Below are 12,567 nucleotides of genomic sequence, written 5' to 3'. Positions count from 1 at the left end.
GCCACTGCACTCCAGCCTGGGAGACAGAGCGAGACTCCGTCTCAAAAAAAAAAAAAAAGTATACGTATTTACTATTTAATTGACTGTATGACTTAATGAGGTCTTCCTGATCACAAGGGGACTGGAAAACCAGACACACAGTCTCCAGGAATACACGACCAGACATCAGAAGCACAGACACCCTGAATGGCTGACTGGTCAGTCCTAGAAGATAATCTTCCTGCAGTTCCTAAGTGGAGAATATGTCTTTTTACCTTGTGTGAATCACAGCACTGAACAAAGTGTTAAACACATCAGAAAAACGATGTTAAAATAAAGGTTATAACAACTTTCTAAGTAAGAAGGGGGTTAAATGAGAAAAATGATACTTTCCCATGGTCATGGGAAAATATCTTTGACGTTTAGGGGTGACATGAACTAAACTAGTTCAAAGCAGATGATATATCTTACTATGACATATCATAGCACCCTAAACAAAAGAAAAGTCTGGCACTAGAGAGGTAATTTCACCCCACTTAATTAGGAAAAAAAATCTACCCTGCATAATTTCTCACAGAGTACTCTTCTCACTTACGAAATGCCTTTGAGTGTTTTTATGTAGAAGGTAACTAAAACAACCTGCCAGGCAAGAATCAGTAGAGGAAAAGCAGCACTGTTTAAAACATGTATCCATTTCATACATATCAATACATCGGTAATGCCACTGGTGCTCTGTTTACTCAGAGTCTTGCACCCAAGTAGCTAAAATATTCTGCAAACCAACAACAGCCACCCAAGTTAGGAGTCATAAGGAGGCTGAAGTTTTACCACCCTATTTAAAGAAAGGCGCCCAAAGTTGAATATTTTGTCTTATCACCAAAATTATCCTTGAATTCAAGGACTAAAGATGGGAATAACTAGTATTATAAGGTTCTCACTAGTACCTGATCTAGCCTCACTTACCACCCTTTATGCCTGAATGCATTAGTAAAGTAAGGAGATGACTCCAACTTAAAACTCAAAGAACATGACAATGGAAGGGACTTAGGGAGATCTTTTAGTTCCAACAGATGAAGTGAGACAAAAATAAATAAATAAATAAATACACACATAAAATCACAACCTAGAGAAATTAAGGGACTCAGCTAATACTGATCAGATGTCCTAGTGGTTGTAGAGCAGTCAGTGCAGGAACCCTGAACTCCTGATTCCCAGCTGAAGCAAAGACCTCCTGATCACTGGAGCAGAGCGTGAAAGTCATTCAATCTGTACAGCCTGTTCTATTTCATGCAGTAAACAATGTAACTTAAAGCCCTTGAGCAATGAAGCAGGCCCTAATGTTCCGTGCTTTTATCAATTACAATTTTTAGGCATTTGGGGAGAATTATGTTTCAAAGAGGGAATGAATCAAAAAGCAACACAGACACCATCTGCACTCACGTTGATCATGGCATTGGATGTTATCCTAAAGAGTGTGGCTCGTTCGTTGACCTGTTTGATCTTTTCATTGCTCTCAGCAGGCAACTTCAGGGACTCTAGCTCACTGAGGGAACGCTGCAGAGCTGTGCCATGCTTAGCTATCAAGTCATTGCACGTGCTCAAGTCCTCTACTTTGCTGGAGAGGGTCCGAAGGGTATTCTGCAGCTCAGTCTTGTCAGTTTGTGAGACAGACTCTTCATCTCCTGATTCATCTGCAGGAATGAAAAGAAAGGTTACATGAATCCAGAACCAGGAGTAAGAGTTGGAACCCTACCTACTCTGTCCAGAAACACACCAACATTCCTCATGCTGTGCGCATTCTGACTCACTGAAAACTTGCCATTACCAGATGGTTTCTCTATAGTGTGGTCCACAGATCACCTGCACCACAAACACCCTAGGTCCTTCTCAAAGGGGCAGAGTCTCTAGGCCCACCCCTAGAGACTTTGATTTAGCTGGTGTGAGGCAAAGCCCAGGAATCTGCCTTTCTAATAAGCTGCCCAGGTAACTGATACACACTGAAATTTGAACACCACTGACCCACAAGACAGAATGGAAAAGCTGAAAGGCTCTTGGAATTGGGAATTAATTACTGAGCTCTTTAACTCTAGCTTGAGGATTCCTATCTAGTCCAAGCTAACTATTATTGCAAATCCACTAACATCTGATAGGTGACTGATGGGACCTGTATTAAATGAGTTGAGAATCACAGTCTAGCTCTTTGTAGACAAAGTCCACATCACAAAAAAGGCCATCAATTTGTCTTCTGAAAGACAGCTCAGAAACTTCATGACTAAAGCCACCATGAAAATAATGCAAAAACTCACTTTAAATAGCTCTCCAATAATAAGTCAAGTATAGAAGCTATGTTGTACCTCTCACACTCAACACTTCATAACTGCAAACTGGTTTTCTAGCAATGTCACTTCCTTTGGAGGAGCTAACATCAACACTAAAATCAAGGCAAGAAAAAAAAAAAAAGACCTGTCCTTTATGCTAGACAGAGAGACAGGGCCAAAGTCAAAATATAACTTACTACCAAAAATTTACAAACCAATGAATTCTCCTTTCACTGATGAATGAACATACAGTATGGGAAATGACAGGGGATAAGATAACAAAGTCAGCAGGTGACCATCTTGGTCGATGCTAGGTAAACAAGCTCAGTATGATTAAACTATCAACATATCAGGGGAAAATCCTACCATTTTCCTTGAAGAATAATCAAAACATAACTTGATTGCTCCTTTTAGTTAACTAATGCAGCAAAATGAAGATTTTTCATAGAAAATATCACATATACAGTTTTTGGCAGTCTACTAAAATTGTTTCAGCTTAACTAACAAAGGGTTAGGTAGGAAGATATCAGGAGAAAAAGCATGAATAGCTCCAAATTGTGAGGTATAATACTCCCAAGACTGACCCAGCAATAAAATAATTATTTCTCAAAATTTTAAGGTAGCCAATTAAAAGGCAAAAGAACAACTGTTATGCCTCTAGGACAGAATTTTTCAACCTTGGCCAGATAATTCTTTGTTTTGGCAGCTGTTTGGCATAGTATAGGAGGTTTAGCAGCATCCCAGGCCTCTACTTTCTAGATGCCATAGCAGCTCCCTCCCTTCAGCTGTGACAACCAAAAATGTCTCCAGACATTGCCAAATGTCCCTTGGGGAGGAGAATCAACCCTGGTTGAGAACCATCACTCCAGCAGAAATACTGCATGAAGATGAGAAGCTTGAGACATCTAGGATATAGGTGATAATCAAATGATAGAGCATAACGATGACAAACAAAATCTGTGCATAAAAGGGGCAAACAGAAAGTTCCCCAGGCAGGTGTTCTTTGCTCCTGACCTGACTCTGCCAGCATCTTCACAGCTTTGGCCTTGGCCAGTTCCAGGGCCGTCACCCAGCGCTGCCGCTCAACTTCTGAACTAGCTTTCAGATGGTAGGTCTGAGCGCCCCCATTGGAAATGATGAAGTTGCAGGAGTCCTCCACGGTGATGTTGGCTGTGGCGAGGTTGATGGTACCACGGCAGGTATGTCTCATTTCTGCCTTTGATCTGCAATAACAAGACAAAGACAAGTTAAACAGAAAGTTGATGGTTTATTCTTTATCACATTCCATTTCTTTTCATAACTCTGAGCTCCCTGAAAATATGCTCGTCTTAGGAATCAGCAAGTTCTGGTCCCTCAAACGGGTCCCTAAAATTCGAGAAACAATTAGTAGGGATTTCCTTTCAGAGCCTATGGTACTGTTTCTGAGTCAGATTTTCTTTTTTTTCTCTTTTTGCTTTGCTGTCCCTCTTACCATTTTCTTTTTAGAAATAGGCTTTACAGGCCGGGCGCTTGTAATCCTAGCACTTCGGGAGGCCGAGGTGGGCAGATCACCTGAGGTCAGGAGTTCCAGACCGGCCTGACTAACATGGTGAAACCCCATTTCTACTAAAAATACAAAAAATTAGCCGGGCATGGGGGTGTGCACCTGTAATTCCAGCTACACAGGAGGCTGAGGCAGGAGAATCGCTTGAACCCGGGAGGGGGAGGTTGCAGTGAGCTGAGATCGCACCATTGCACTCCAGCTTGGGCAACAAGAGCGAAACTCCGTCTCAAAAAAAGAAAGAAAGGAAGAAAGGAAGAAAGAAAGAGGCTTTACTGAGGTATAACTACATGCAATGTTAATTTAGCAATTTTAAAGGTACAACTGAATGAGTTTTGACAAATGTACACAATTGCGTAACCACCACCACAATCAAGATGTAGAACATTTCTATCGTCTCAATAAGTTCCCTCATGCCCTTTTGCAGTCAGGAATTATCTTTCACTTAGCAAGTTATAATTATAAATTGCCCTATAACCTCATGCAACAGTCTCATTTCCTAAGAATAGCTCCATTTTATATATACCAAACCATCTCGCTCCTGACTGTAACTCAGCCCAAACGAGAACTGTTACACCATGCTTAGAATTATATTGCAGAAGTGTAAAAAAGCACACTTAAATGTTTAGAGTACGAAATATTGGCTATGGTTCAAATGATATGAAATAAGAATAACTAGCTTTCAGGGGAAGTAAAAAGGAATCACCAAGTGTTTTAATCTTTCTGGAAAATGTTCATTCCTAAGGTCCACCATACTCTACTGGTGGGAACTCCTAAGCCGTCTATTAATAGCTAGGAAAGATTCAGCAGATCTGCTCTCAGAGGCCTGGGTGTAAAAATTTTCCCGATCTCTACTGACTGACAGTTCTATTAATAGACTAACTTTTGAACTTTACAGCATTACTTGGTGACAATAAGCTATAAGACACTTCACATAAAACACCAAGCTTCACATAAAATATCAAGCTTCTAGCGCAATCGAGTGTCTAACACAAATGGTGTCATTTCCCTACCACCCGCTGGTTATGCCCAGGAACCTGCATGTTGAGACTGCAGTTTTCCCTGTACAAATTGGAATACAGAGGTCAAAGTCCTTTGCCAACTGTCACAGTACAAAACAGAGCCATTTCCCTTTTAGTGGAGTTAAGCAGCCAAACACACCTGGCATATCCAGAATTCCTGCATGCCAGAAATGGCACGCACCCCATAAGATTTGGTATGTCTGAGAAAGTCTGGAAGACAGGTTTGTTGTTGTTCAATTTCTCACATGAACTGTTCTTCCTTCCTCAAATGCACACGAGTAGTATGGGAAGGCCAGAGGGGTCTCAATGGACTGGGCCATTTTCCATCTCCTGCACCTGCTACACTGTAACATGAATCCGTTTTTTCTATTCTTACCTCCCCACCCCCAAGCTTCAGTTACATTATGAATAATGCAGGCTGAATTACAGATGCACAGCTGACAGGCCAGCTTGCTATGTTCTCTACTCCAAGGATACTACTTGGACCTTCTTCCACATTCCTCCTTACTGGAGCTTTTCACAAACCACTTCTTAGGAATCTCTTCTGCCTGGGTCATCATTGTAAACTAAAGAAGTTTCTCAAATTACAAAAAGTCTGTAGCAGTTTAAAAAATACCAAGGAACTCTGGGAGTAAGGCAGGCTTGATCTTGGAGCTCTTGCGTTTGGGCAGATACACTTATGATTATAAATGATTAGTGCGGAAGCTGGAAAGACACGAATCTCAGGGTACAAGAGAGGTTCTTCAGGCACTACAATATTAGGTGGTATTTTCTGACCCGAAAGTTCTTCCCTGAAAAAGCTAGCTGAAATAGTAATTCAATCTCTAGAAGCCAGCCAGGAAAACTAATACTATGGCCTGTCACGATGTTTCTGGGAGAGCTGGGATTCCATATAAGGTTTTAAATAATGGGACATCTAAGTAACTGGGTACGTAAGGAAGCCCAGGATAGGTAAAAAGAAGGAAATGGTTTGCCAAGGCCTATTAGGACAGCTCATCCGAGGATGGGTCTAGGAAGTACACAATCCCACTTAAAAGGAAAACAGTATTTTGGAAACAGTATATATAAGAAACTGCAGGTTTTGGAGGTATGAAAAGCAGGAGGAATGACACTTGTCTAGGTAATTCTTGGAGGAAGAGGAGGACCAGAAGAACCCTGCAGGAAAAAATAACTGCCAGTATACTTGATAGGAAGTATTTCAGTGCAATTTTGAGGGTAGTGCACAGATTGATAACTCTGGATCCCGCTGGTTTGTTTATGGCTGGGACCGTCTAAGTTGGCTAGGGCAGGCCTGTGGCATATTTCCCAATATGTGGTTTGGTGTGTTTGGGAAGGAGTTGTATCTGTACTCAGACAGGTACCACTAGCTCTGTAAGGGAGAAAAGTGGTAACAAATACTTAAAGAGACAGCAACATATAAGTTATTAGTGTCTAAGATCACTACTGATCAACACAAGTACTGATCAAAGAATCCACTGGCCTGGAAAGTGGATCTGGTAAGAACTTGGATGAGAAATGACCACACATGAAGGCCCTGGGGTGATATACAATTTTTGAAAACGCAAAAACAGTAATATTGACTTGCTACCCAAGTCAGGATATAAAGCAATTAAACATTAAAATGATGGTTAATAATAACAGGAAAACATGAACTTGAATGAGAGAAAAATCTGGGGAATTAAAATTTTAGATTTGTAATCTAAGTTTAAATAGATGGTCCTGGATAGTTAGAAAGGGTTATAGTTAAAATCAATTCTGAATACAGTAATGCAAATGAAATATACAATTATTCACAACTGTTGATGAAGCAGTGAGGATGAGCTATCTAACGCATTTTGCCGTGTAAGAGGACAGGTAAGAAGAATGTGTTCCTGCCAATAACCTCCAATTCCCACCTTCAATTTCTCCTCAAAATTCTCTAAGAGCCACTACAGTGGAGTTAATGGAAAAGAGACTTGTTCAGCCTAACTCTCCGGGTGGCAGAATGATTCCTGGTGAAGGAAAATAAATATAGAGTGAACTGCTCTTCAACATCAGTGTTTTCCGTCTCAAAGAGGATGGTCTCTGGAAAAAAATATTTCCATTGGAATGTCATTAAGCAAAATATCCCTTAAAGGAGATTTTTATACTTTTTGCATAAAATACACATAGTAAGCATGATCCATAAAATTACTCGCTGTTGATAAGCAATTATCTCTGTAACTGACTGATTCATTTAACACTAACCTGAGTTTTAGGTTAGATTAGTGTGAACAGAAGTAGTTTCAAATCCCAACTCCTCCAAAACCTTGGGAAAGTTGCCCATGCTAAGTCTGTTTCCCTCATCAGTAAGATGGGAATATTTCCCAACTCCTAGGGTTGTTGCTGGGAGTCAACAAAATACTGTAATGAAATACTGTATATAAAACACCTAGACACCTTGTGCAGCCCTCAGGAAATGTCTACGCCCTGTCCCCAAATCACCTATCTTAACTCCTCTATCTTTTTAGCCCCAAAGCATGCTATGTGATGGCGATGGCCAAGTTATAAGTCACCATAAATATATATTAAACAGTCCAAAACACCTTGTTGAACAGAAGTAGTCATACCAAAGACATGGATTCTTCTTTTAATAAATGTTAATCCCAACTAACCAAAAAATCACAGAAATACTGGGTAAAACACTTAATCATTTCCACGGGAGGAAGTGGGGCAAGCAAAAATAAAAGCAGCACTGGGGTGCACATCTCCATTGTGGGCTGTCCAGAGGCAAGAGCGTATGCAAAGTCTTGGAAAGATAAGGCAGAAAGGGGACGGAATACCAAAGCCACCCAGTGTGAGTGATGCCCTTGTGTCTCAATGTGAAGGAAGCAAGGACGGGCACATCAAGAGCTACGAATAACCTTGAGTTTTGGAGACTGGGCACTGACTGCTAAAACTTGGGACTTCCAACGTAAGTTCCTTGGGAGGAGTGCCTCGGGTTTGCTCTGCTGTGTTCCCTTAGTACCCACACCAGTGCCTTGCTTGCAGAATTAATAATTGCACCCATGTGCTGGTGGAAATATAATGGAAGAACAGACGCTCTCCAAACAACTGCTGACTGGAAAGGCCGGGAGTGAAGGGAAGATAAGGCACCAAGAGTGGGTAACCCGAGGGAAGGTGAGGTGTAAGTCCAGGGGCTTTTCACTTCGTGACAGTGGGGTCCGACCCCCGGGCTGTCAATCCGCACAGATGACGAAAAGGGGCCTGGGGCAACCCTGGCTGCGGTGCCGGCTGGCGGTAACGCCGGCGCTGGGACTGTCGGCAGCGATGGGAGAGGCAAGGTGAGCGACGGCGCCCCGGAAGCAGTTACCTGTAGTAGCTCAAGAGCCCGTTGCTCAGCACGAACCACCGCCGCTGGTAGCCTTTGATATAATTGGTCCATTTGAAGAGCCAGCCCTCTCGAGCCGAGCCCGAACCCCCAGCGCCCGAGCCGCCCGAGCCCCCAGTCGGCGGCGCAGGGGCCGGGCCAGCCGCCGCCACTCCCCCGGCCCCCGGGCCTCCCGCCGCCGCCGCGACCACAGTCCCTGACGCGGCCCCGGAGCCTGGCCCCGCGTCTCCGCGGCCGCCGCCTCCTCCCACCACTGGGGGACCGGCGCCGCCGCCGCCAAGTGCTGCAATGGCTGCCGGGCCTGGCCCCACCACTCCTCTCAGCTCCGTCGCCGCCATGAGCCGCCGCCGCCTGGAGACACAGGACCGGAACCGCCTACGAGAGCCGCCGTCGCCGCCCGGAGCGCCCCACAACGCTACCGCATCAGCCACCGCCGCGCAGCGTCCCCGCCCCGCCAGGCGAGCCGCGGGGAGGAGGGCTCGACCGCCGGGAAGAAGGACGTCGATTGGTGCCGCTGAGTGTCACTTGAGGAAGACCCCGCGGACATTGGCATTTCTCTCGGGCCTGTCATTCTACAGCGCCCAGTGAGAGCTTGGGGTGGGACGCGTCCTCCTGGCCCACCGTCGATTGGTTCAGATAAAGGCCAATCAGACATATGAAGAAGTTCATTGGTGCTTTCCTGAAGTTTCCAGCGCTCAGGGAGGACGGGAGAATGCGGGGTGCCCGGCCTATCTGATCGCCGATTGGCTGGTGTTTCCGCCACTCATTTCAGTTTATGCTCCTGTCACTGCCACGTCACCCCCTCCCATCACTCTTCTCATCATCCTTTTCCGCCCTTATGGATTGGTGGTTGGTATCAGCTGCTCCACATTTTCTACCATTTACTGAACGAGTTGAGGAAAAAGGGAAGGAGTCTTCTCTTTACATCCTCATTTTCTTTTTTTATTGGTTAGCACCTATGCCACTCACGTGGTGGAGAGGCGAGGCAATAGTTGGAGATGATTGGTTCTGAGAATTGGCTGTGAAAGCGGCATTGCTGACCAATGAGAGATACTTAATAAGAGAGGGGCAGGCCGGGGCAACCAACGAAATCCGAGAAGAGCGCTTGGGGGCGTGTCCGCCTGTTTCAGCCTTTGGGACGTTGGTGGGAGGTGAGAGTGACTCGGCCTCTTAAAAGCGTTCTTTTGACATGGGTGTGTTGTCGTGTTCACGTTTTCTGAATTAAGACCTTTGTAGCTTCTTATTAGGAAGAACCTGGCGGACAGAGTAACTCTCGGCAGTCAGCCCCCGCCTGAGGCTCCCTTGAAGGACGCCTTTCTAACTCGAAGCTGGACACCCAGATTCCAGGGCTGCCCAGAAGTAGCTTCTCCAGCCCCTTCCTGGATCAATGGTCCCCCTAGTTCCCTTCCCTGTTTGCTCGTTATCGCTCCACACCGCTTGTGTCTTGATTCTAGACTGTCGTATGCCTATACTAATTCTGTCCCTTTCAGAAGTAGATTCGCGAGGACCTGACTTTATGTGTCTCTTCCAGACCTAAAGGCCCTTGGTCTTAGCATCATAGGTGCCGTGTAATGCTTTGGACAGAAAATCATTACTTTTTTTGTATCTTTAAACTGATATATCGTAGTTGTACATATTTAACTTTGGACAGAAAATTATTTTTTGTATATTTAAACTGATATAGTTGTACATATTTTCAGGGATACATCTGATATTTTGATACACGTATTCAATGTACAATTATCAAATCAGCGTAATTGGGATATCCATCATCTCAAACATTATCTTTGTGTTGGGAACATTTTCTGCTATGCCTTCTCTTGTAGCAGGAAATTGTTATTTTTGATCAACTCACTATTCACACATTTGTGAAGATTACAAATTCAGTAACTAATGTAACATTTAGATGTAAGCTCTTGTTGCAAATGTAGCCCAAAGCGCTGTACTTTGGGGAATCTAGCATCTGTTACATTTTGCTAGTTTGAACAGGCAATAGAAATAGCTATTAGATACTGTAAAAGAAATTGACTTTCTTTGCCAATGTGCTTCCCAGTGTCAATAAAGTATCCTTTTTTAGAAAATGGTTTCAAAAGAAGAGCAGTATTTATTGAATTCTGGAGAGAGAATGCTCTTTAAAAATCTGCAATTTTTACTATCAGGGATCATTTCTATAGCTCATTACTAGTGAATTTCCCTGAATGTGTAGAGCAAAATAAAATCTGCTGTTAGATGTAGGCTATTTGGGATTTTTTTTTTTAATCGAACTAGAGTTAATCTATTTAGGCTTGAGTCCTGCTTTTGCTACTTACTGGGTCTATGCCTTTGAGAAAGTTATTTAAGCACTCCAAGTCTCAGTTTTCACTTCTATTAAACAGGAATAAAACCTCACAGGGATGCTGTTGTGATTAAGTGCGTTTGAATGTGTTTGATAAACTGTAGATAGCTACAAACATGTGAGTTGTGTTGCCAAACACATCTCACAGGTTACTTGCCATCACAAAGGAGAAACATACTTTTACAACAGGGAGATCTGGCAGTCCCCACCTTAACCCAGTTATCCAATTTAGTATCAGTAACCCTTGGACAACCAACATTTTTATGAGGTTCCCAGTGTGCTGCAGCACGAAGTATACAGCATCACTTAATGGTGTTTTCTTGCCAAAAATACTGAAAGTGAATCTTATCAAGGCTTTGGATCTAAACTCCAGTTTACCGGGGCTGGAGGAACCAGTTGAACCATAACCCCAAGGAGATAATCAGATAAATCAAGAACGTGAAGCATTCTACAAACAACTATTTTATAGAAGATAAGACATGAAGATCAAGGAAAATCAATGTCATAAAAATGGTCATGGGTGATTGTTCTAAATTTGAAAAAAAAAGTAAAAAGATACAATCAAATGCTTAATTGGATTCTGGTTCTGAAAAAGCAGCCTTTTAGACATTTTTGAGACAATTGGGGGAAATTTGAAATGGTATTAGATGTTGTTAGTCATTACATTTGTTCATTGTAATAATGGTATGCTGGATATGGGGGAAAACATCTTTACAACTTGGAGAAACGTAGGAGTGAAGAGTTATGATATCTGTAACTCTCTTTGAAATGGTTCAGCAAAAAAGAAAGATAAGAGACCAGTCTGGGCAACATAGTTAAACCTCTATCTCTACCAAAAACAAAAGCAAAACAAAACAAAAAATTAGCTGGGCATGGTGGCCTATTCCTGTAGTTCCAGCTACTTGGGAGACCGAGGTGGGAGGATTGATTGAGCCCAGGAGGTCGAGGCTACAGTGAGCTGTGATTATGCCAGTGCACTCCAGCCTGGGTGACAGAGTGAGGCCCTATCTGTCTCTCTCTCTCTCTCTCTCTCTCTCTCACACACACACACACACACACACAGCCAAAGAAAGATGTATACTTTGAAATGCATACACACACATCTATCTGTCTGTCTGTCTACTTCCTTTCCTACCTATCAAGCAAATATGGCAAAATGTTAATTGTTAAATCTATGTGGTAAGTATGTAGGTGTTTACTATTATTTCTCTTTTATTGTATATTTGGAATAATAATTTTAAAAAAGGTTTTGAAAGGCTAGTTTGACCTACTGTTGTTACCTAACACTGCCTCCAGAATACAGACCAGAATTCTTGGCCTGGCAAATGAGACCCATGACAATCTGATGTCACCTCTCCTTTCCAGTTCTTTTTTTTTTTTAGACAGAATCTCACTCTGTCACCTAGGCTGGAATACAGTGGCACTATCTCAAGTGATTATCCTGCCTCCGCCTCCAGAGTAACTGGGATTACAGGCATGCACCGCCATGTCCAGCTAATTTTTATATTTTTAGTAGAGACAGGGTTTCACCATGTTGGCCAGGCTGGTCTCGAACTCCTGACCTCAGGTGATCTGCCTGCCTTGGCCGTCAAAAGTGCTGGGATTACAGATGTGAGCCACCCAGTGGTGGCTTTGAAATGCATACACACACATCTATCTGTCTGTCTGTCTACCGCCCTCCCTACCTATCTATCAAGCAAATATGGCAAAATGTTAATTGTTAAATCTATGTGGTAAGTATATATGCTCACACCTGGCCTCTCTCTTTTGTACTGGTGTACTGTGCGCTCCAGTTAAATTGATCCACACATCTTTTTCCGCATTCACCCTACACTTTCTCAAACTGATGCCTTTGTGTGTACTTTCCCTCCATTAAATGCCCAGTGAACTCCCTCCACAGAATTTCCTCGGATTTTCCTGGCTAGAAGTAATGCCCCTTCCTCAGGAATTGCAGAGTTTCCTGTGATGTTAATTGTCTTGCCTTATAATTATCTATGTTTCAATCATATCTCCCCTACTAGAGG

General features: G+C 43.1%; 1 protein-coding gene across 1 annotated transcript in view; it reads right to left on the bottom strand.

The window, feature by feature from the left end:
- OSBP (oxysterol binding protein) overlaps window positions 1-9,026 on the bottom strand; it is a 41,223-nt gene extending 32,197 nt beyond the window's left edge. The window contains exons 1-3 of the mRNA XM_011968403.1: window positions 8,191-9,026; window positions 3,312-3,520; window positions 1,420-1,670 (exon numbers count right to left, since the gene is read on the bottom strand). Of these exons, the coding sequence (XP_011823793.1) occupies window positions 1,420-1,670; window positions 3,312-3,520; window positions 8,191-8,546 (816 nt within the window). The 5' untranslated portion in view covers window positions 8,547-9,026. The remainder of the gene's footprint in view (window positions 1-1,419; window positions 1,671-3,311; window positions 3,521-8,190) is intronic.
- Between the last annotated feature and the right edge of the window lie 3,541 nt (window positions 9,027-12,567).

Source organism: Mandrillus leucophaeus, unplaced genomic scaffold, assembly GCF_000951045.1.
Source record: "Mandrillus leucophaeus isolate KB7577 unplaced genomic scaffold, Mleu.le_1.0 Scaffold842, whole genome shotgun sequence".
NCBI classification, from domain to species: domain Eukaryota; kingdom Metazoa; phylum Chordata; class Mammalia; order Primates; family Cercopithecidae; genus Mandrillus; species Mandrillus leucophaeus.
The sequence above is the reverse complement of the archived record's forward strand: the minus strand, read 5'-3'. Positions and strand labels throughout refer to the sequence as shown.